Genomic DNA, 26,244 nt, shown 5'->3' on the forward strand with positions numbered 1-26,244 from the left:
AGAAAATAGGACAACTCTCCCAGCAGTTAGCAAAGAGCTCTCCAGAGAACACCAACCGTCTGAACAGGAACTCTCAGTGACCAGCTTCCAGATAGGAAGCTGACTCAGCCATCGTGGAACCGAAAGGCGTTTTAAAGTCTGCTAGCACACAGCGGTAGCTGGTTTCAAACTGCAAACCTTCCAAAAACTCAACAACAGCCCTCCGAATACCGGGCTTCAAGGAGCGTCCCCTACCAGCACCAGACGCCAGTGGAAAAGAGGAGGACAGCAAAAATCCTCCCACCGAAGGGGAGGACAGACTCCAGAAGAAAACGGTCAGCACTGCATAGTTTAACCGATCCCTGATCTTCCCTCCAGGGTAATGGTCCCAGCCCAAAGGCTAGTCAAAGGCCAAAGACATAGTCCCAGACCTCTGGAAGAAAAGGATGGATCTACAAGGAGCCAAAGCCCCCGAGAAGAACTCTGACCGCCACTACAAAACGGCATGCTACAGTGAGTCAGGACAGACTTGTACTTGGTTACGAGACCCCCTACACTGCTGTCTTCCTTAAAGAGATACGCTTCTCAAGGTAAAAAGGGTTCTCAGACCCCCAGCATCTAAATATCAGAATCCAACATATAACAGAAGCCCATCAGGGTTCAAAAAACCCTTACAAGGCAAGAAAAACAAGGACCCACAGGTTGCCACAGATACAAAGGTAACGCCGAACCAGGAGAACCCATTCCCCACTCTAGGAGAGAATGGACTAAAGCAACCGAAAACACCCTACCATAGAGGTGAAATTCCTCGGCCATATCGTCAACCCTGTTGAAAGACACCTGGAGTCTACAAGGAACATCAAATGCGCCAGAAGACCAGTAGGGACCCGCCAGAGAGACCTAGAACCTAAGCAATAGGCAAATAGACATCTCCCATAAGAAAAAGATCCCCGCCCCCACAGAGAGGCACGCGGGACCACAAACACCTAAGGAGAGACCGAACCATCCACACCCAATCCAGAGAGAGGCATGGTCCTAGGTCAGAGTCCTCGAAAAACGGAATCGATTGAAAGATCTAACTTCCTGAGGAACCCTAAGCTGCCTCCTATGATTAGGAGTGCACCATCTAAAGTCCATAGACTTGGAGATCTAGCAACATCCTCAAACCCAAGAGTCTGAAAAACAAACTCATGAACAGTTTAAGAATTCAGCACCCAGTGCTCCTGGATCGCAAGGGAAAATCTCATAGACAAGCGTAACCACGTGTTACACAAGCTGGCAAAGTAACAATCAACACCGGAAGGTGAATGTGAATTCTGGACCTTGTTTGCCATCCCAGAGAGATAGACATAAGCACCCTCCACGATGCCCCTAACAGAGCATTGAGGATAAATGGTCAGCTACCTGACCCCAGAAGGGCGACCGTCAGAAACCGACCTCGGCTTTCCACTGTTAAGCCCCAAGGCTAGCTTATCAATGAGGATGCAGATAACCCTGAATGTCGAAGACCATGGTCATACCAAGGGTATTATATGGAAGAGACAACAGCTAGAGATCCCGCAGGATGCAGGATCGAGCTTCCAAAAACCCCTTTGACAGGGTAAAAGATGGAAGCCTTGCAGCTCCCCACAGAAGGCAGGGAAACCCCTGCACTCCACCTCTTAGAGTAACGCAACTCAGAGCAAAGGAAGAAGGACATGCCCGCGCTTCCAGACCAGATGACCCACCCAAGGCGGGAAGGAAGGAGACTCCGCCACCGCAAGAAAATGATTATTAGGCAAAGGAGTCGGCATCCGGAAGAACCTCAAGTGAAGACGTAAATCGTTCACCACTCGCAACTCTAGACCACATAGGTCACTCACATCTCCTAACTCCAAAGGAATGGGACCTATGGTTCTGAGTCCCCAGGGACCTGAAAGAAACATGATGACGTCTGAAAGACAGATCCGTATCCCAGGCGAGTAGCCAGAAAAAAACAACCTTAGATTGGTACACACAACCCTCCATTCAAAGGCGTTGTATCTACACACTAGGCCTCTTCGAATTAGGATCTGAGTCTGGAGTCCATATCCATAGGCCAAGTGACATTCAGAATCCGACAGGATTAAATCAACACCACGAGGGTGACATGAACCCAGGTGACAGCAGAAAAGCGTCTAACCAGTGCCTGTCTGGAATAAAGACACTCCAGAACTGTCCAAGGTCCAAGAAAATTCGACCCGAAGGATCGATAAATGAACTAGAAAACAGAATTCTATCATTCAAAAAGTGTGCAACATCCGTGGAAGTGGAAGTGCCCAGGCGGTCACAAAATCGCAAGTATCGGTTCCAGAGAAGAATGTTTTCAAAAACGGAAATCTAACAGACATAAGCTTAAGAAAAACAAAATAAACACATCCATCCGGATCAAAAATAAAAGAAGGCAGCACCCCTCTGGTTAACGCTCAAGGTGAATGAGAATGCCATGATCAGAGGCCCCAGTCACCCAAGCTCAGAACTGGAACCGAAACACAAAGAAAAAATAAAATGGAGACGGTAAGGAGATTGGCTTTATCCCCAAATATCGCATCCAAATTGCCATCCAGCATCTAAGGCCTCGAATCCCTCGGCCCACTAGGACTGGGATCCTCTAACATCACCAAAACGTGCCTTAACAGAACACAAAGACCTGCCAGCCCATAACGAAAGGCAAAATCATCTCTCGTCGGATCAACGAAACACCCCGACCCTGAGGTTGGGGCCCGAGAGGCCTCAGAGGCAAATGCTTCCCCAGGAGGCAGAACTGAATCAGGCGATCCCACGCCCGACGGGCCCTGGTTAACAGAACACGGACAGTATTTTAGAAATATTTCACTTGGGAGATATAAATGAGACAGCGATGAGCTTAAGACATGTGGAACCGTGCCGTAACCTCTGAAGGAAACAAGCCACCCTCCGGAGAGGGAGTAAAGGCCATAGGGACACCTGCTTGCGTAGCCGAGAAAGGGTCTGGGGCATGCGCCTGACAGGACATGGAAACCTCGGAGGCGGATGGCTCAATGCACTCTAAGCTCCCTGATTCGGGAGAAGAGAGTACTCTAGAATGGGAAGAGTGCACAGCTCCCGTCCGTGTTTTGTCTATGAGGCGGCAGTAATTTTTCCTTTTTGTTCTGTTGTTGACACCTTTTTTCACCCTGATATTTCTACTACTGTTGTTCCCTTGGAAGAATGACTGGGGGATGAGGGAAGTGGGGGAGGTATTTAAGCCTTTGGCTGGGGTGTCTTTGCCTCTTCCTGGTGGCCAGGTTCTGTATTCCCAAAAGTAATGAATGCAGCTGTGGACTCTTCCCATTTAAGAAGAAAATAATGGTTAGTTGGCTTTAGTCATTCGACTTGATCAAGTTGGACATAGCCCAAAGTAGAAAAATTACTCTAACTTGGGATTAGTTTTGTTTAAAGGGACGAGAAACCCCAAAAATGTATTTCATGATTCAGATAGAACATACAATTTTAAACAACTTTCCAATTTACTTCTATTATCAAATGTGCTTAATTATATTGACAACGTTTGCCAAATGAACATCATTGCACTACTGGCAGCTAGCTTAACACATCAAGTTAGCCAATCACAAGACACAAATGTGTGCAGGCACCAATCAGCAGCAGCTCCCACTAGTGTCGGATATGTGTGTATTATTTTTCAACAAGGGATACCAAGAGAACGAAGCATATTTGAAAATGTAAGTGAATTTAAAAGTGTCTTAAAATTACATGTTCTATCTAAATCATGCAAGTTTAATTTTGACTTTCCTTTCCCTTTCATTTCCTTTTCTTGGTCAATTCACATTAGTTTTATACATTAGACAATATGGGGCCGATTTACCATTGTGCGGGCAGACAGGATCCGTTGTAGCGGATCATGTCCGCCGCACATCAATAAATGCCGACAGAATACGCTGTCGGCATTTGTCATTGCACAAGCATTTCTCGTGAAATGATTGCGCAATACCGCCCCCTGCACATTCGTATCTGATCGGGATGATTGCTGTCCGCTGCCTCAGAGGTAGTGGAGGAGTTAAGGAGCAGCAGTCTCATGATTTCATAAATCGACCCCGTTGTCTCATATTTGGAGACATAGCATTTTCAATAAAGGTCAGTGAGTCCTGCAGAGGGAAAGTGTTTTGCATTCAGCTCTGAGATGCGAGAAATATTTATATATCCAAGGAATAAGTCACTTACCTGCTTGCTGAACCTGCAAGACATATTTTACATAGCAGACAATGGGGCATATGTATCAACCCCGTGTTTCTGGCGAGCCTGCAAGCTCGCCAGAAACAGCAGCTATGAAGCAGCGGTCACAAAGACTGCTGCTCCATAACCTGTCTGCCTGCTCTGAGCAGGCGGACACACATCGCCGGAAATCAACCCGATCGAGTACGATCGGGTTGATTGACACCCCCCTGCTGGCGGCCCATTGGCCGCGAGTCTGCAGGGGGCGGCGTTGCACCAGCATCTCTTGTGAGCTGCTGGTGCAATGCTGAATACGGCGAGCGTATTGCTCGCCGTATTCAGCGAGCTCTGTTGGACCTGATCCGCACTGTTGGATCAGGTCCGACAGACCTTGATAAATATGGGCCAATATGTTTGTTTGCTCCAAAATCCTACACAAAAACACAATTTTTCTACCTTTCCTTCTCGTTTTACCTTAAAAGCCATTTAATTATAAACCAATTATTTCTGTTACTAATCACTAGCAATATCTAAGACATTATAATAAAGGTTAAAATACATTTCCTATAAAATAATTTAAAAAAAGGTCATCTTACCTATACTTTTCCTTAGACTCGTGTAATAATCAGATTCTATCTCCTCTTTTATATTTTTCATCAATTTCTCCAGCACTGAATTTTTTGATAGTTTGTTGGGAACATTGGCTAATATTCGGTGCATCTGTTCCTTCTCCTGATGTGCCAGCATTTCTGTCTGAATCCCAAGGTTTATGTAGAAAAAATACCTCTGAAAGAATTCCAAAGTTGTTATTGTGCATGTAAAGCATGAATAACAGTCGTGTTGTGATATTTATGAAAACATGATTCCATTCCATCTGTGAGTTTTCCATAAATATGTATTAAAAAAAAGCTTTCTTGTAGCTGAAAACAGAATTTATGCTTACCTGATAAATTACTTTCTCCAACGGTGTGTCCGGTCCACGGCGTCATCCTTACTTGTGGGAATATCTCTTCCCCAACAGGAAATGGCAAAGAGTCCCAGCAAAGCTGGCCATATAGTCCCTCCTAGGCTCCGCCCACCCCAGTCATTCGACCGACGGACAGGAGGAAAAATATAGGAGAAACCATATGGTACCGTGGTGACTGTAGTTAGAGAAAATAATTCATCAGACCTGATTAAAAAACCAGGGCGGGCCGTGGACCGGACACACCGTTGGAGAAAGTAATTTATCAGGTAAGCATAAATTCTGTTTTCTCCAACATTGGTGTGTCCGGTCCACGGCGTCATCCTTACTTGTGGGAACCAATACCAAAGCTTTAGGACACGTATGAAGGGAGGGAGCAAATCAGGTTACCTAAACGGAATGCACCACGGCTTGCAAAACCTTTCTCCCAAAAATAGCCTCCGAAGAAGCAAAAGTATCAAATTTGTAAAATTTGGCAAAAGTGTGCAGTGAAGACCAAGTCGCTGCCTTACATATCTGGTCAACAGAAGCCTCGTTCTTGAAGGCCCATGTGGAAGCCACAGCCCTAGTGGAGTGAGCTGTGATTCTTTCAGGAGGCTGCCGTCCGGCAGTCTCATAAGCCAATCGGATGATGCTTTTAAACCAAAAGGAAAGAGAGGTAGAAGTTGCTTTTTGACCTCTCCTTTTACCAGAATAGACAACAAACAAAGAAGATGTTTGTCTGAAATCTTTTGTAGCCTCTAAATAGAATTTTAGAGCACGGACTACGTCCAAATTGTGTTAGAAACGTTCCTTCTTTGAAACTGGATTCGGACATAAAGAAGGTACAACTATCTCCTGGTTAATATTCTTGTTAGAAACACCTTTGGAAGAAAACCAGGCTTAGTACGCAAAACCACCTTATCTGCATGGAACACCAGATAGGGCGGAGAACACTGCAGAGCAGATAACTCTGAAACTCTTCTAGCAGAAGAAATAGCAACCAAAAACAAAACTTTCCAAGATAGTAACTTAATATCTATGGAATGTAGAGGTTCAAACGGAACCCCTTGAAGAACTGAAAGAACTAGATTTAGACTCCAGGGAGGAGTCAAAGGTCTGTAAACAGGCTTGATCCTAACCAGAGCCTGAACAAATGCTTGAACATCTGGCACAGCTGCCAGTCTTTTGTGTAGTAAGACAGATAAAGCAGAGATCTGTCCCTTTAGAGAACTTGCAGATAATCCTTTCTCCAAATCTTCTTGTAGAAAGGAGAGAATCTTAGGAATTTTTATCTTATTCCATGGGAATCCTTTGGATTCACACCAACAGATATATCTTTTCCATATTTTATGGTAAATCTTTCTAGTTACCGGTTTTCTGGCCTGAACCAGAGTATCTATCACAGAATCTGAAAACCCACGCTTTGATAGAATCAAGCGTTCAATCTCCAAGCCGTCAGCTGGAGGGAGACCAGATTTGGATGTTCGAATGGACCCTGAACAAGAAGGTCCTGTCTCAAAGGTAGCTTCCATGGTGGAACCAATGACATATTCACCAGGTCTGCATACCAAGTCCTGCGTGGCCACGCAGGAGCTATCAAGATCACCGAGGCCCTCTCCTGTTTGATCCTGGCTACCAGCCTGGGAATGAGAAGAAACGATGGAAATACATAAGCTAGGTTGAAGGTCCAAGGTGCTACTAGTGCATCTACTAGAGTCGCCTTGGGATCCCTGGATCTGGACCCGTAGCAAGGAACCTTGAAGTTCTGACGAGACGCCATCAGATCCATGTCCGGAATGCCCCATAATTGAGTTAGTTGGGCAAAGATCTCCGGGTGGAGTTCCCACTCCCCCGGATGGAATGTCTGACGACTCAGATAATCCGCTTCCCAGTTTTCCACACCTGGGATGTGGATCGCAGATAGGTGGCAGGAGTGATCCTCCGCCCATTTAATTATTTTGGTCACTTCTTTCATCGCCAGGGAACTCCTTGTTCCCCCCTGATGATTGATATACGCAACGGTCGTCATGTTGTCTGATTGGAATCTTATGAATCTGGCCTTTGCTAGCTGAGGCCAAGCCCTGAGAGCATTGAAGATCGCTCTTAGTTCCAGAATGTTTATCGGGAGAAGAGACTCTTCCCGAGACCATAGTCCCTGAGCTTTCAGGGATTCCCAGACCGCGCCCCAGCCCACTAGACTGGCGTCGGTCGTGACAATGACCCACTCTGGTCTGCGGAAGCTCATTCCCTGGGATAGATGGTCCAGGGTCAGCCACCAACGGAGTGAATCTCTGGTCTTCTGATCTACCTGAATCATTGGAGACAAGTCTGTATAGTCCCCATTCCACTGTTTGAGCATGCACAGTTGTAATGGTCTTTGATGAATTTGTGCAAAAGGAACTATGTCCATTGCTGCAACCATCAACCCTACTACTTCCATGCACTGCGCTATGGAAGGACGTGGAACAGAATGAAGAACTTGACAAGTGCTTAAAAGTTTTGACTTTCTGACCTCTGTCAGAAAAATCCTCATTTCTAAGGAATCTATTATTGTTCCCAAGAAGGGAACTCTTGTTGACGGAGACAAAGAACTTTTTCTATGTTCACCTTCCATCCGTGTGATCTGAGAAAGGCCAGAACGATGTCTGTATGAGCCTTTGCTTTTGACAGGGACGACGCTTGTATTAGAATGTCGTCCAAGTAAGGTACTACTGCAATGCCCCTCGGTCTTAGAACCGCTAGAAGGGACCCTAGTACCTTTGTGAAAATCCTTGGAGCAGTGGCTAACCCGAATGGGTGGGCCACAAACTGGTAATGTTTGTCCAGAAAGGCGAACCTTAGGAACTGATGATGTTCTTTGTGGATAGGAATATGTAGGTACGCATCCTTTAGATCCACGGTAGTCATAAATTGACCTTCCTGGATAGTGGGTAGAATCGTTCGAATGGTTTCCATCTTGAACGATGGTACCCTGAGAAATTTGTTTAGGATCTTCAAATCCAAAATTGGTCTGAAAGTTCCCTCTTTTTTGGGAACTATGAACAGATTTGAATAAAATCCCATTCCTTGTTCCTTTATTGGAACTGGGTGTATCACTCCCATCTTTAACAGGTCTTCTACACAATGTAAAACGCCTGTCTCTTTATTTGGCTTAAGGATAAGTGAGACATGTGGAACCTTCCCCTTGGGGGTAGTTCCCTGAATTCCAGAAGATAACCCTGAGAAACTATTTCTAGTGCCCAGGGATCCTGAACATCTCTTGCCCAAGCCTGAGCAAAGAGAGAGAGTCTGCCCCCTACTAGATCCGGTCCCGGATCGGGGGCTACTCCTTCATGCTGTTTTGTTAGCAGCAGCAGGCTTCTTGGCCTGCTTACCCTTGTTCCAGCCTTGCATCGGTTTCCAGGCTGGTTTGGGTTGTGAGGCATTACCCTCTTGCTTAGAGGATGCAGAATTAGAGGCCGGTCCGTTCCTGAAATTGCGAAAGGAACGAAAATTAGACTTATTCTTGGCCTTGAAAGGCCTATCTTGTGGAAGGGCGTGGCCCTTTCCCCCAGTGATGTCTGAGATAATCTCTTTCAATTCTGGTCCAAATAGAGTTTTACCTTTGAAAGGGATGTTAAGCAATTTTGTCTTGGATGACACATCCGCTGACCAAGACTTTAGCCAAAGCGCTCTGCGCGCCACGATTGCAAACCCTGAATTTTTCGCCGCTAATCTAGCTAATTGCAAAGCGGCATCTAAAATAAAAGAGTTAGCCAACTTAAGTGCGTGAACTCTGTCCATAACCTCCTCATATGGAGTCTCTCTACTGAGCGACTTTTCTAGTTCCTCGAACCAGAACCACGCTGCTGTAGTGACAGGAACAATGCACGAAATGGGTTGTAGAAGGTAACCTTGCTGTACAAAAATCTTTTTTAGCAAACCCTCCAATTTTTTATCCATAGGATCTTTGAAAGCACAACTATCCTCGATAGGAATAGTAGTGCGCTTGTTTAGAGTAGAAACTGCCCCCTCGACCTTAGGGACTGTCTGCCATAAGTCCTTTCTGGGGTCGACCATAGGAAATAATTTCTTAAATATAGGGGGGGGAACAAAAGGTATGCCGGGCTTTTCCCACTCCTTATTCACTATGTCCGCCACCCGCTTGGGTATAGGAAAAGCGTTGGGGTGCACCGGAACCTCTAGGAACTTGTCCATCTTACATAATTTCTCTGGAATGACCAAGTTGTCACAATCATCCAGAGTAGATAACACCTCTTTAAGCAGTGCGCGGAGATGTTCTAATTTAAATTTAAATTTCACAACATCAGGTTCAGCTTGTTGAGAATTTTTTTCTGAATCTGAAATTTCCCCATCTGACAAAACCTCCCTCATGGCCACTTCAGATTGGTGTGAGGGTATGACAGAACAATTATCATCAGCGCCCTCCTGCTCTTCAGTGTTTAAAACAGAGCAATCGCGCTTTCTCTGATATGTAGGCATTTTGGATAAAATATTTGCTATGGAGTTATCCATTACAGCCGTCAATTGTTGCATGGTAATAAGCATTGGCGCGCTAGATGTACTAGGGGCCTCCTACGTGGGCAAAACTGGTGTAGACACAGTAGGAGATGATGTAGTATCATGTTTACTCCCCTCATCTGAGGAATCATCTTGGGCAATTTCATTATCTGTGGCAGAACTGTCCTTACTTTGTTTGGACGCTATGGCACAATTATCACACAAATTTAAATGGGGAGACACATTGGCTTTCATACATATAGAACATAGCTTATCCGAAGGCACAGACATGTTAAACAGGCTTAAACTTGTCAATAAAGCACAAAAAACGTTTTAAAACAAAACCGTTACTGTCTCTTTAAATTTTAAACAGAAAACACTTTATTACTGAATATGTGAAAAAGTATGAAGGAATTGTTCAAAAATTACCAAAATTTCACCACAGTGTCTTAAAGCATTAAGAGTATTGCACACCAATTTTCAGAGCTTTATCCCCTAAAATAACGGAACCGGAGCCGTTTATAAATTTAACCCCTATACAGTCCCAGCTATAGCCTTTGCTGTGACCTAACCAAGCCCTGAGGGGAATACGATACCAAGTGACGCCTTCTAGAAACTTTTCCAGCTACTTTCAGATCCTCACACATGCATCTGCATGTCTTGCTCTCAAAAACAACTGCGCAGTAATGGCGCGAAAATGAGGCTCAGCCTACAACTGGGAAGGCCCTCCCTGACTGGAAAAGGTGTCTAACATAGTGCCTGCCGTTAAAAAACGTTCCCCAAGTTTATAAATGTGAATTATCAGCATAAACATGTATAAAATGCCCAAATAAAGCAATCGATTTAGCCCATAAAAGTGTCTACCAGTTTTATAGCCCATATTAAGCCCTTTATTCTGTTTGCTTGACTAAGAAAATGGCTTACCGGTCCCCATGAGGGGAAATGACAGCCTTCCAGCATTACATCGTCTTGTTAGAAATATGGCTAGTCATACCTTAAGCAGAAAAGTCTGCTAACTGTTTCCCCCAACTGAAGTCCTATGTGGAAACAGCAATCGATTTCAGTTACTGTCTGCTAAAATCATCTTCCTCTCACAAACAGAAATCTTCATCCTTTTCTGTTTCAGAGCAAATAGTACATACCAGCACTATTTTAAAATAACAAACACTTGATAGAAGAATAAAAACTACATATAAACACCAAAAAACTCTTAACCATCTCCGTGGAGATGTTGCCTGTGCAACGGCAAAGAGAATGACTGGGGTGGGCGGAGCCTAGGAGGGACTATATGGCCAGCTTTGCTGGGACTCTTTGCCATTTCCTGTTGGGGAAGAGATATTCCCACAAGTAAGGATGACGCCGTGGACCGGACACACCAATGTTGGAGAAATTAACTTGGGGCTCAGAATCTTTTTAATGCCCATAGTGCCAATCAGGGAGCACAGAGATGATTGCCGCATACTCACTGTACACGCACCTAAGTGACAGGCAAGCATATGGCCCTATCATTATCTCTGCATACTCCAAGACTGGTACTAAGGGGCATGTGAAAGACATAAATCTCTAAGTTAAAGGGACAGTCAAGTTCCAAAAAAACTTTCATGATTTAAATAGGAAATTTTAAACAACTTCCCAATATAATTTTATCACCAATTTTGCTTTGTTCACTTGGTATTCTTAGTTGAAAACTAAACCTAGGAGGTTCATATGCTAATTTCTTAGACCTTGAAGACTGCCTCTAATCTGAATGCATTTTGACCACTAGAGGGCATTAGTTCATGTGTTTCATACAGATAACATTGAGCTCATGCAAGTGAAGTGACCTAGGAGTGAGCACTGATTGGCTAAACTGCAGGTCTGTCAAAAGAACTGGAATAAGGGGGCAGTCTGCAGAGGCTTAGATACAAGGTAATTACAGAGGTAAAAAGTATATTAATATAACTGTGCTGGTTATGCAAAGCTGGGGAATGGGTAATAAAGGGATTATCTTTCTTTTTAAACAACAAAAATTCTGGTGTTGACTGTCCCTATAATATTAGATCTAAGGAAGCTATTTCAAAAAAGGCTGTTGCTCACATAGGATTTGCATGTTTGCTAAAATAACCCTGTCATAGTTTAAACAAGAAGGACAAGCAAGAGGGAGACAACTAGGAATGCCCATCAGGACAAGCACAGAACAGACAATCAGAATGTAGGACAAAGTAAAAACTATCAAATGGTAGCTAGGAAGAAGTTCTAGATGGACAAATGTGTGAAAGACGACAAGGAAGTTCTAGCTGGAAAGGTAGAGACAAAAAGCAGAAAGTGTTAACAGGAGATGCACGAAACAGATAACGAGGCTAAAGCAGAGCGAATGGAAGGCAACAATAACTTTCCAGCATGAGAAGTTGCAGAGAGAAAACCAAGGAATTAGAGTGGGGCAAGCAGAAGAGAAACATGAATGCCAAAAGAAGAATACGCTGCAGAAAAGATAAGAAAGACAAGAAAAGAGAGATAAGGTAGGAAAGAGAAAGAGAAATAAGCTTGACAAGAAGAAGAGAGGCAGAATAAGAAGCAATAAAAAAATAAAGAAATGACAAACACTGGAAAAACAACATGAAATCATTATATAGACTAAAGGGCCGATTTACCAACCCCTGTATCGGCCCCAACTGTTTCCGCACGAGTCTTCAGGCTCGCCAGAAACAGGAATTAAGAAGAAGCAGTCTTAAGACCGCTGCTCCTTAACTCGTCAGCTGCCTCTGAGGCTGCAGACATCAATTCGCCCGATCAAATACGATCAGGTTGATTGACACCCCATGCTAGCAGCCAATTGGGTGTGAATCTACAGGGGGCGGTATTGCACAAGCAGTTCACCGAAACTGTTTGTGCAATGTTAAATGCTGACAGCGTATGCTGTCTGCATTTAGCGATGCAGGACGAACATGATTCGCTACAGCGAATCATGTCTGGCCGGGGTATGATAAATCTACCCCTAAGTCTTATGATCTTGCGAAAAGACCAATAATTATAACCGGTCTCATTTGATCTTTTTTATGTTTTTTTTTTTTCTTTAGAAGATTATGAGACTAGTAGTTTCCTGTTCTGTAACATATCTTACAAAACAGTCATTTAAAAACAAGGCACAAACTCACTTAAGCACACAATTAGTTTATTGCTGCAAATACCTCAATTTAACCATAAAAACAATCGGCTAGATTACGAGTCTTGCGTTATGAGTAAAAAAGCAGCGTTAAGCCTCATAACACTGCTTTTTTACTACCGCTGGTATTACGAGTCTTGCAGATTTAGGGGCACTGCACACTTTTTTGGCCTTACCGCAAATCAATTTATCCAAATTGCATATAGTCTTTATTCTATGGGACTTCCATAGCGCCGGTATTATGAGCTTGTCCTGGGGGGCCAAAAGGTGAGCGGTACACCCTATCCCATCAAGATTCGTACCGCATTTTAAAGTCAGTAGTTATGAGTTTTACACTACAACGCTGTAGCATAAAACTCATAACTAAAGTGCTAAAAAGTACACTAACACCCATAAACTACCTATTAACCCATAAACCGAGGCCCTTCCACATCGCAAACACTAAAATTACACTATTAACCCCTAATCTGCCGCTCCGCACATCACTGCCACTATAATAAACATATTAACCCCTAAACCGCCGCACTCCCGCCTCGCAAACATTAGTTAAATATTATTAACCCCTAATCTGCTGTCCCTAACATCGCCGCCACCTACCTACATTTATTAACCCCTAATCTGCCACCCCCAACGTCGCCGCCACTATATTAAATTTATTAACCCCTAAATCTAAGTCTAACCCTAACCCCCCTAACTTAAATATAATTAAAATAAATCTAAATAAAATTTTCATTACCTAAATTAACTATCATTACCTAAATAATTCCTATTTAAAACTAAATACTTACCTATAAAATAAACCCTAATCTAGCTACAATATAACTAATAGTTACATTGTAGCTAGCCTAGGGTTTACTTTTTTTTTTTACAGGCAAGTTTGTATTTATTTTAACTAGGTAGAATCGTTACTAAATAGTTATTAACTATTTAATAACTACCTAGCTAAAATAAATACAAATTTACCTGTAAAATAAAACCTAACCTGTCTTACACTAACACCTAACCGTACAATTAAATAAATTCCCTAAATTAAATACAATTAACTAAATTCAAAACAATTAGCTAAATTACAAAAACAAACACTAAATTACATAAAATAAAAAACAAATTACAAGATCTTTAAACTAATTACACCTAATCTAATAGCCCTATCAAAATAAAAAAAGCCCACCCATAATAAAAAAAAAAACCTAGCCTAAACTAAACTACCATTAGCCCTTAAAAGGGCCTTTTGCGGGACATTGCCCCAAAGAAATCCGCTCTTTTACCTGTAAAAAAAAATACAAACAACCCCCCCCAACAGTAAAACCCACCACCCACATAACCAACCCCCAAATAAAACCCTAACTAAAAAAACATAAGCTCCACATTGCCCTGAAAAAGGCATTTGGATGGGCATTGCCCTTAAAATGGCATTTAGCTCTATTGCGGCCCAAAGCCCTAACCTAAAAATAAAACCCACCCAATACACCCTTAAAAAATCCTAACACTAACCCCCGAAGATCCACTTACCGGGAGAAGTCTTCATCCAAGCGGCAAGATGTCCTCAACGAAGCCGGCAGAAGTGGTCCTCCAGACGGGCAGAAGTCTTCACACAGACGGCATCTTCTATCTTCATCCTTCCGACGCGGAGCGGCTCCATCTTCAAGACATCCAGCGCGGAGCATCCTCTTCAATCGACGGCTTCTTCTGGAATGAATGTTTCTTTAAGTGACGTCATCCAAGATGGCGTCCCTTAGATTCCAATTGGCTGATTTTCAATCCTATTGGCTGATTGAATCAGCCAATCGGATATTTCAAAATTTATTCTGATTGGCTGATAGAATTCTATCAGCCAATCGGAATCTAAGGGACTCCATCTTGGATGACGTCACTTAAAGAAACATTCATTCCAGAAGAAGCCGTCAATTGAAGAGGATGCTCCGCGCCGGATGTCTTGAAGGATGAAGATAAAAGATGCCTTCTGGGTGAGGACTTCTGGCCGTCTGTAGGACCACTTCTGCCCGTCTGGAGGACCACTTCTGCCGGCTTAGTTGAGGATATCTTGCCGCTTGGATGAAGACTTCACCCGGTAAGTGGATCTTCGGGGGTTAGTGTTAGGATTTTTTAAGGGTGTATTGGGTGGGTTTTATTTTTAGGTTAGGGCTTTGGGCCGCAATAGAGCTAAATGCCCTTTCAAGGGCAATGCTCATCCAAATGCCCTTTACAGGGAAATGGGGAGCTTAGGTTTTTTTAGTTAGGGTTTTATTTGGGGGGTTGGTTGTGTGAGTGGTGGGTTTTACTGTTGGGGGGGTTGTTTGTATTTTTTATTACAGGTAAAAAAGCGGATTTTTTTGGGGCAATGCCCTGCAAAAGGCCCTTTTAAGGGCTATTGGTAGTTTATTTTAGGCTAGGGTTTTTATTTTATTTTGGGTGGGCTTTTTTATTTTGATAGGGCTATTAGATTAGGTGTAATTAGTTTAAAGATCTTGTAATAAATGTAGGTAGGTGGCGGTGATGTTAGGTGATGTAGGTAGGTGGCAGATTAGGGGTTAATATGTTTATTATAGTGGCGGCGACATTGGGGGCGGCAGATTAGAGGTTAATAAGTGTAGGTAGGTTGCGGCGGCATTGGGGGCGGGAGATTAGGGGTTAATAAGTATAATGTAGGTGTCGGCGATGTCCAAAGCGGCAGATTAGGGGTTAATAAGTATAATGTAGGTGTCGGCGATGTTGGGGTTAATAAGTGTAAGATTAGGGGTGTTTAGACTTGGGGTTCATGTTAGGGTTCTAGGTGTAAACATAAAATGTGTTTCCCCATAGGAATCAATGGGGCTGCGTTACTGAGCTTTACGCTGCTTTTTGGCAGGTGTTAGACTTTTTCTCAGCCGGCTCTCCCCATTGATTTCTATGGGGAAATCGTGCACGAACACGTACAACCAGCTCACCGCTGACTTAAGCAGCGCTGGTATTGGAGTGCGGTATGGAGCACAATTTTGCTCTACGCTCACTTCTTGCCTTTTAACGCCGGGTTTAGGAAAATCTGTAATACCAGCGCTGTAGGTAAGTGAGCGGTGACAATAACGCGCAAGTTAGTACCGCACCCCTCATAACACAAAACTCGTAATCTGGCCGAATGAAACTAAACATCTTCCATTCAAGCAAGAATACACTCACCATACATAAAGGTGTATACATTACATACTTAAAGGGATATCAAACCCCAAACGTTTCTGTTATGATTCAGATAGAACATATCTTTTTAAACAACTTTCTAATTTATTATTAAATTTGCTTCATTTTCTAGCCCTACTTGAAGCTAGCTTAAAACATCAGGTAAGCCAATGGCAAAAAAGCATATACTGTATGTTAAGCCACCAATCAGCAACTAGCTCTCAGTAGTGCATTGCTGCTTCTGAGCCTACCTAGGTGTGCTTTTCAACAAAGGATAATTAGATAATAGAAGAAAATAGGAAAACATAATTTATGCTTACCTGATAAATTTATTTCTCTTGTGGTGTATCCAGTCCACGGATCATCCATTACTTGTGGGATATTCTCCTTCCCAACAGGAAGTTGCAAGAGGATCACCCACAGCAGAGCTGCTATATAGCTCCTCCCCTAACTGCCATATCCAGTAATTCGACCGAAACAAGCCGAGAAAGGAGAAACCATAGGGTGCAGTGGTGACTGTAGTTTAAATTAAAATTTAGACCTGCCTTAAAAAGACAGGGCGGGTCGTGGACTGGATACACCACAAGAGAAATAAATTTATCAGGTAAGCATAAATTATGTTTTCTCTTGTAAGGTGTATCCAGTCCACGGATCATCCATTACTTGTGGGATACCAATACCAAAGCTAAAGTACACGGATGAAGGGAGGGACAAGGCAGGCTTAAATGGAAGGAACCACTGCCTGTAGAACCTTTCTCCCAAAAATAGCCTCCGAAGAAGCAAAAGAATCAAATTTGTAAAATTTAGAAAATGTATGAAGCGAAGACCAAGTCGCCGCCTTGCAAATCTGTTCAACAGAAGCCTCATTTTTAAAGGCCCAGGTGGAAGCCACAGCTCTAGTAGAATGAGTTGTAATCCTTTCAGGGGGCTGCTGTCCAGCAGTCTCATAGGCTAAGCGTATTACGCTCCGAAGCCAAAAAGAAAGAGAGGTTGCCGAAGCTTTTTGACCTCTCCTCTGTCCAGAGTAAACAACAAACAGAGAAGATGTTTGGCGAAAATCTTTAGTAGCTTGTAAGTAAAACTTTAAAGCACGGACCACGTCCAGATTATGTAAAAGGCGTTCCTTCTTTGAAGAAGGATTAGGACACAATGATGGAACAACAATCTCTTGATTGATATTCTTGTTAGAAACCACCTTAGGTAAAAACCCAGGTTTGGTACGCAGAACTACTTTATCTGAATGGAAAATCAGATAAGGAGAATCACATTGTAAGGCAGATAACTCAGAGACTCTCCAAGCCGAGGAAATAGCCATCAAAAACAGAACTTTCCAAGATAAAAGTTTGATATCAATGGAATGAAGGGGTTCAAACGGAACCCCTTGAAGAACTTTAAGAACCAAGTTTAAGCTCCATGGGGGAGCAACAGGTTTAAACACAGGCTTAATTCTAACCAAAGCCTGACAAAAAGCTTGAACGTCTGGAACTTCTGCCAGACGCTTGTGCAAAAGAATAGACAGAGCAGAAATCTGTCCCTTTAAAGAACTAACTGATAATCCTTTTTCCAAACCCTCTTGGGGAAAGGACAATATCATAGGAATCCTAACCTTACTCCATGAGTAATTCTTGGATTCACACCAATAAAGGTATTTACGCCATATCTTATGGTAGATTTTCTTGGTGACAGGCTTTCGTGCCTGTATAAGGGTATCAATGACTGACTCGGAGAAGCCACGCTTTGATAAAATCAAGCGTTCAATCTCCATGCAGTCAGTCTCAGAGAAATTAGATTCGGATGATTGAAAGGACCTTGTAGTAGAAGGTCTTGTCTCAGAGGGTCCATGGTGGAAAGGATGACATGTCCACTAGGTCTGCATACCAGGTCCTGCGTGGCCACGCAGGCGCTATCAAGATCACCGATGCTCTCTCCTGTTTGATTTTGGCAATCAGTCGAGGGAGCAGAGGAAACGGTGGAAACACATAAGCCAGGTTGAAGAACCAAGGCGCTGCTAGAGCATCTATCAGTGCCGCTTCTGGGTCCCTGGACCTGGATCCGTAACAGGGAAGCTTGGCGTTCTGGCGAGACGCCATGAGATCTAGTTCTGGTTTGCCCCAACGATGAACCAATTGAGCAAACACCTCCAGATGGAGTTCCCACTCCCCCGGATGAAAAGTCTGATGACTTAGAAAATCCGCCTCCCAGTTCTCTACACCTGGGATATGGATTGCTGATAGGTGGCAAGAGTGAGTCTCTGCCCAGCGAATTATCATGGAGACTTCTAACATCGCTAGGGAACTCCTGGTTCCCCCTTGATGGTTGATGTAAGCCACAGTCGTGATGTTGTCCGACTGAAATCTGATAAACCTCAGGGTTGCTAACTGAGGCCAAGCTAGAAGAGCATTGAATATTGCTCTTAACTCCAGAATATTTATTGGGAGGAGTTTCTCCTCCTGAGTCCACAATCCCTGAGCCTTCAGGGAATTCCAGACTGCACCCCAACCTAGAAGGCTGGCATCTGTTGTTACAATTGTCCAATCTGGCCAGCGAAAGGTCATACTTTTGGACAGATGGACCCGAGATAGCCACCAGAGAAGAGAATCTCTGGTCTCTTGATCTAGATTTAGCAGAGGGGACAAATCTGTGTAATCCCCATTCCACTGACTGAGCATGCATAGTTGCAGCGGTCTGAGATGTAGTCGCGCAAATGGCACTATGTCCATCGCCGCTACCATCAAGCCGATTACTTCCATACACTGAGCCACCGAAGGGCGCGGAATAGAATGAAGAACACGGCAAGATTTTAGAAGCTTTGATAACCTGGATTCTGTCAGGTAAATCTTCATTTTTACAGAATCTATCAGAGTCCCTAGGAAGGAGACTCTTGTGAGTGGGGATAGAGAACTCTTTTCCTTGTTCACCTTCCACACATGTGACCTGAGAAATGCCAGAACTATGTCCGTATGTGACTTGGCAATCTGAAAGCTTGACGCCTGTATCAGGATGTCGTCCAGATAAGGGGCCTCTGATATACCTCGCGGTTTTAGGACCGCCAGAAGCGATCCCAGAACCTTTGTAAAGATTCTTGGAGCTGTAGCTAACCCGAAGGGAAGAGCCACAAATTGGTAATGCCTGTCCAGAAAGGCAAACCGTAGGAACCGATGATGATCTTTGTGAATCGGTATGTGAAGGTAAGCATCCTTTAAATCCACTGTGGTTATGTACTGACCCTCCTGGATCATAGATAGGATGGTCCGAATAGTTTCCATTTTGAACAATGGAACTCTGAGGAACTTGTTTAAGATCTTTAGATCCAAAATGGGTCTGAAGGTTCCCTCTTTTTTGGGAACCACAAACAGATTTGAATAAAAACCCTGTCCCTGTTCCGACTGTGGAACTGGACAGATCACTCCCATAACTAGGAGGTCTTGCACACAGCGTAAGAATGCCTCTTTCTTTATCTGGTTTACAGATAATCTCGAAAGGTGAAATCTCCCTTGAGGAGGGGAAGCTTTGAAGTCCAGAAGATATCCCTGAGATATGATCTCCAACGCCCAGGGATCCTGAACATCTCTTGCCCACGCCTGGGCGAAGAGAGAAAGTCTGCCCCCTACTAGATCCGTTACCGGATAGGGGGCTGTTCCTTCATGCTGTCTTAGAGGCAGCAGCAGGCTTTCTGGCCTGCTTGCCTTTGTTCCAGGACTGGTTAGTTTTCCAGCCCGGCTTGGATTGAGCAAAAGTTCCCTCTTGTCTTGTAGCAGAGGAAGTTGATGCTGCACCTGCCTTGAAGTTTCGAAAGGCATGAAAATTAGACTGTTTGGCCTTTGATTTGGCCCTGTCTTGAGGAAGGGTATGACCCTTACCTCCAGTAATGTCAGCAATAATTTCCTTCAAACCAGGCCCGAATAGGGTCTGCCCCTTGAAGGGAATGTTAAGTAATTTAGACTTTGAAGTCACGTCAGCTGACCAAGATTTAAGCCATAGCGCCCTACGCGCCTGGATGGCGAATCCAGAATTCTTAGCCGTTAGTTTAGTCAAATGAACAATGGCGTCAGAAACAAAAGAATTAGCTAGCTTAAGTGTTCTAAGCTTGTCAAGTATTTCAGTCAATGGAGTAGCTGTCTGAAAGGCCTCTTCCAGAGACTCAAACCAGAACGCCGCAGCAGCAGTGACAGGCGCAATGCATGCAAGGGGCTGCAGTATAAAACCTTGTTGAATAAACATTTTCTTAAGGTAACCTTCTAATTTTTTATCCATTGGATCTGAAAAAGCACAACTGTCCTCGACAGGGATAGTGGTACGCTTTGCTAAAGTAGAAACTGCTCCCTCCACCTTAGAGACCGTCTGCCATAAGTCCCGTGTGGTGGCGTCTATTGGAAACATTTTTCTAAAAATAGGAGGGGGGGAAAACGGCACACCGGGTCTGTCCCACTCCTTATTAATGATTTCTGTAAACCTTTTAGGTATTGGAAAAACATCAGTACACACCGGCACTGCATAGTATTTATCCAGTCTACACAATTTCTCTACACAGTCATTCAGAGCAGCTAACACCTCCCCAAGCAATACACGGAGGTTCTCAAGCTTAAATTTAAAAGTAGAAATATCTGAATCAGGTTTCCCCGAATCAGAAATGTCACCCACAGACTGAAGCTCTCCTTCCTCAGCTTCTGCATATTGTGACGCAGTATCAGACATGGGCCTTAAGGCATCTGCGTGCTCTGTACTACGTCTAACCCCAGAGCTATCGCGCTTTCCTCTGAATTCCGGCAGTCTTGCTAATACCGCTGACAGGGTATTATCCATGATTGCCGCCATGTCCTGCAAAGTAATCGCTATGGGCGTCTTTGATGTACTTGGTGCCATTTTAGCGTGAGTCCCTTGAGCGGGAGTCAAAGGGTCTGACACGTGGGGAGAGTTAGTCGGCATAACTTCCCCCTCGCCAGAAACCTCTGGTGATAAATTTTTTAAAGATAAAAGCTGATCTTTATTGTTTAAAGTGAAATCAATACATTTAGTACACATTCTCATATGGGGTTCCACCATGGCTTTTAAACATAATGAACAAGGAGTTTCCTCTATGTCAGACATGTTTATACAGACTAGCAATGAGACTAGCAAGCTTGGAAAACACTTTACATCAAGTTAAACAAGCAATATAAAAAACGTTACTGTGCCTTTAAGGGAAACAAATTTTGCTAAAATTTGAAATAACAGTGAAAAAAGGCATTTTTACAGTGTATGTAATAGGTTAGCAGAGCATTGCACCCACTTGCAAATGGATGATTAACCCCTTAATACAAAAAACGGATTAACAAATTGAAAAAAACAGTCACAACAACTGCCACAGCTCCACTGTGGCTTTACCTTCCTCAATATATGACTTTTGAAGCCTTTTGAGCCCTTCAGAGATGTCCTAAAGCATGCAGGGGACTGCTGAGGGAAGCTGAATGTCTCTGTCTGTAATTTTAACTGCGCAAAAAAGCGCTAAAATAGGCCCCTCCCACTCATATTACAACAGTGGAAAGCCTCAGGAAACTGTTTCTAGTCAAAAATCAAGCCAGCCATGTGGAAAAAACTAGGCCCCAATAAGTTTTATCACCAAAGCATATATAAAAACGATTAAACATGCCAGCAAACGTTTTATATTGCACATTAATCAGAGTATATACCTCTGATAGCAAGCCTGATACTAGTCGCTATTAAATCACTGTATTTAGGCTTAACTTACATTAATCCGGTATCAGCAGCTTTTTTCTAGCAAATTCCATCCCAAGAAAAACTTAAACTGCACATACCTTATTGCAGGATAACCTGCACGCCATTCTCCCTCTGAAGTTACCTCACTCCTCAGACATATGTGAGAACAGCAGTGGATCTTAGTTACTTCTGCTAAGATCATAGAAAAACGCAGGCAGATTCTTCTTCTAAATGCTGCCTGAGATAAAATAGTACAACTCCGGTACCATTTAAAAACAATAAACTTTTGATTGAAGAAAAAACTAACTATATTACACCACTTTCCTCTTACTACCTCCAGCTATGTTGAGAGTTTGCAAGAGAATGACTGGATATGGCAGTTAGGGAAGGAGCTATATAGCAGCTCTGCTGTGGGTGATCCTCTTGCAACTTCCTGTTGGGAAGGAGAATATCCCACAACTAATGGATGATCCGTGGACTGGATACACCTTACAAGAGAAAGTTGTTACACGCTCTGTCAAAACAATGAAAGTGTAAATTTGACTGTCCCTTTAACTACTTACAAGTATTTATTATTTTCTTATGTTATATGATGAGAAAGTAATTGATATACTATTGTGCAACTCACCTCAAGGTCCCTTTCAGATGGTCTCCCCTCTTGTTTGCTTATCTCCTTTTCATGCTGGTGCATCACCTGTAGCTGTTCTTCAGGCGTCATGGCTATGTCTTTGGGAATTGCTATGGTATCAGATTGGGACGTTTGTTCTTCCAGCGGGGATGACTCTAATAACTGTCTGTAGTTAGATGTTCTGCAACAAATAAAATAAACTTGTCTGCAAAATGTAAACTTATAAGATTTGTGCAATTGTGTCATTTCAGAAATATTGTAACATCTGTTGTACATACAGCGTGTAACATCTGATTGTATATACAGAATGTAACATCTGATTGTATATACAGAATGTAACATCTGATTGTATATACAGCGTGTAACATCTGATTGTACATACAGAATGTAACATCTGATTGTATATACAGTGTGTAACATCCGATTCGATATACAGCGTGTAACATCTGATTGTACATACAGAATGTAACATCTGATTGTACATACAGCGTGTAACATCTGATTGTATATACAGCGTGTAACATCTGATTGAATATACAGTGTGTAACATCTGATTTTATATACAGCATGTAACATCTGATTGTACATAAAGCGTGTAAAATCTGATTGTACATACAGCGTGTAACATCTGATTGTATATACAGAATGTAACATCTGATTGTATATACAGTGTGTAACATCTGATTTTATATACAGCATGTAACATCTGATTGTACATAAAGCGTGTAAAATCTGATTGTACATACAGAGTGTAACATCTGATTGTACATACAGAATGTAACATCTGATTGTATATACAGCGTGTAACATCTGATTGTATATACAGAATGTAACATCTGATTGTATATACAGTGTGTAACATCTGATTGTATATACAGCGTGTAACATCTGATTGTACATACAGCGAGTAACATCTGATTGTACATACAGTGTGTAACATCTGATTGTATATACAGCGTGTAACATCTGATTGTACATACAGTGTGTAACATCTGATTCGATATACAGCGTGTAACATCTGATTGTACATACAGAATGTAACATCTGATTGTATATACAGTGTGTAACATCTGAATGTATATACAGCGTGTAACATCTGATTGTACATACAGTGTGTAAAATCTTATTGTATATACAGCGTGTAACATCTGATTGTATATACAGCGTGTAACATCTGATTGTATATACAGCGTGTAACATCTGATTGTACATACAGAATGTAACATCTGATTGTATATACAGCGTGTAACATCTGATTGTACATATAGCATGTAATATCTGATTGTATATACAGCGTGTAACATCTGATTGTATATACAGCGTGTAACATCTGATTGTACATACAGTGTGTAACATCTGATTGTTTATACAGTGTGTAACATCTGATTGTATATACAGCGTGTAACATCTGATTGTACATACAGAATGTAACATCTGATTGTACATACAGCGAGTAACATCTGATCGTACATACAGCGTGTAACATCTGATTGTATATGCAGCGTGTAACATCTGATTGTACATACAGTGTGTAACATCTGATTGTATATACAGCGTGTAACATCTGATTGTACATACAGAATGTAACATCTGATTGTATATACAGCGTGTAACATCTGATTGTATATACAGCGTGTAACATCTGATTGCATATACAGGGTAACATCTGACTGTACATATAGCCTGTAACATCTGATTGTATATACAGCATGTAACATCTGATTGTACATATAGCCTGTAACATCTGATTGTATATACAGCGTGTAACATCTGATTGTATATACAGCGTGTAACATCTGATTGTACATATAGCCTGTAACATCTGATTGTATATACAGCATGTAATACTACTAAGTGCATTAAAGGGCCATTAAAGTAAAAAAATGACATGCTCTTATCTGTTAAGTGTGTACTATCGACCCAGCACTACTGTGTATAACCCCTGCAGCTTGCATAGTTCAGATAATACAATGTCATTTTAAACAAATTTACTTTTATCGTCAAATTTGCTTTATACTTTTGGTATCTTTTGTTGAGGAGTAAACCTAAGTAGGCTCAGGACAGCAATGCCTTACTCGGAGCTAGCTCAACACATTGGGTGAGCCAATGATAAGGGGCATATATGTGCAGCAACCAATCAGCAGCTAGCTATCAATAGAGACTACCTAGGTATGCTTTTAACAAAGGATACCAAGAGAACAAAGCAAATTTGGAACAGGAAAATTTTTAAACTTGAAAGTTCTATTGATATCATAAAGTTTAATTTTGTCTTAACAGTCCATTTAAGTTTTATATAAAAAGTCCAATTTTACTGTAGCCAAGAATAACTGAAAAGACGTATTACTGATAAATTATAATATGGGTTGTTGTTCTTACAGAAGATTTGCAGAGAATGGGGCTGCTGCTCCTTAACTCGTCCGCTGCCTCTGAGGCTGCGGACATCAATCCGCCCAATCGAATACGAACGGGTTGATTGACACCCCCTGCTAGTGGCTGATTGGCCGTGAATCTGCAGGGGCGGCATTGCACAAGCAGTTCACCAGAACTGCTTGTGCAATGTTAAATGCCGAACAGCGGATGCTGTCGCTATTCAGCGATGTATGGCGGACATAATATGCTACAGCGTATCATGTCCTCCAGACATTGATAAATCGGCCCCAATAAATGGATGCTTGTTTGTCACTGGCAGGGATGATATCATAGATCCTGATTAATATAGCTTGTTATGTGCTGCCACAGACTAGTAATCAGGAACAACCGTGTCCTACAAACATTGTGCAATATTTGGCATGATGCCCAAATCTGTTCCCAATAGAGCATATATGGGACATGGTTGGATACCAACGTAATACCAACCCACTGCTGCACAGACAATGGCTTCCCTGCAAGACCAGGTGCAGGAAACATGGTGTGGGAGAGCAATGGGGCAGTTGGCTCTGAAAAACAAAATTTATGCTTACCTGTTAAATTTCTTTCTTTCTTGACACGGTGAGTCCACGGGATCATCAATTACTGTTGGGAATATCACTCCTGGCCAGCAGGAGGAGGCAAAGAGCACCACAGCAAAGCTGATAAATATCACTTCCTCCAAACCCCAGTCATTCGACCGAAGGAAAAGGCGAGAAAGGAAGTAACACAAGGTGCAGAGGTGCCTGAGGTTTATATAAACAAAACTGTCTGAAAAAACAGGGAGGGCGTGGACTCACCCTGACAAGAAATAAATACATATATCAGGTAAGCATACATGTTGTTTTCTTTCTTATGACACAGTGAGTCCACGGGATCATCAATTACTGTTGGAAATCAATACCCAAGCTAGAGGACACAGATGATAAGGGAAGGACAAGACAGGTAACTTAAACAGAAGGCACCACTGCTTGAAGAACCTTTTTCCCAAAGGAAACCTCAGCCGAGGTAAAAGTGTCAAAATGATAGGATTTAGAAAAAGTGAGCAAAGAAGACAAAGTCGCAGTCTTACCGAACTGTTCTACAGAGGCCTCATTCTTGAAAGTCCAAGAGGAAGACACCGCCATGGTGGAATGAGCTGTAATTCTCACAGGAGGTTTCTGTCCAGTAGTCTCAAATGCCAAACAAATAATGCTTCTCAACCAGAGAGAAAGAAAAGTGGCAGTAGCTTTCTGACCCTTACGTTTTCCAGAAAAGCAAACAAACAAGGCAGAAGACTGACTAAAGTCCTTTGTAGCCTGCAAAGAGAACTTAAGAACACGCACAACGTCTAAGTTGTGTAAAAAAACGTTATTTAGGAGAAGAAGGATTAGGACAGAGTGAAGGAACAACAATTTCCTAAATAATATTCCTGTCCGAAACAATCTTAGGAAGAAAACCAAACTTGGTACGGTGAACTGCCTTATCTGAATGAAATATGAGATAAGGAGAATCAAACTGCAAAGCTGAGAGTTCAGAAACCCTCCTAGCAGAATAAATAGCAGTAAGAAACAAAAACTTCCAAGATAATAACTTAATATCTAT

At 42.5% G+C, this 26,244-nt stretch overlaps 1 protein-coding gene across 1 annotated transcript in view; it reads right to left on the reverse strand.

Moving 5' to 3' along the window:
* Positions 1 to 26,244, reverse strand: part of DNAH3 (dynein axonemal heavy chain 3) — a 611,780-nt gene that overhangs the window by 543,422 nt on the left and 42,114 nt on the right. The window contains exons 5-6 of the mRNA XM_053694256.1: positions 22,255 to 22,435; positions 4,785 to 4,974 (exon numbers count right to left, since the gene is read on the reverse strand). Of these exons, the coding sequence (XP_053550231.1) occupies positions 4,785 to 4,974; positions 22,255 to 22,435 (371 nt within the window). The remainder of the gene's footprint in view (positions 1 to 4,784; positions 4,975 to 22,254; positions 22,436 to 26,244) is intronic.

This window comes from Bombina bombina, chromosome 11 (assembly GCF_027579735.1).
Source record: "Bombina bombina isolate aBomBom1 chromosome 11, aBomBom1.pri, whole genome shotgun sequence".
Classification (NCBI taxonomy): domain Eukaryota; kingdom Metazoa; phylum Chordata; class Amphibia; order Anura; family Bombinatoridae; genus Bombina; species Bombina bombina.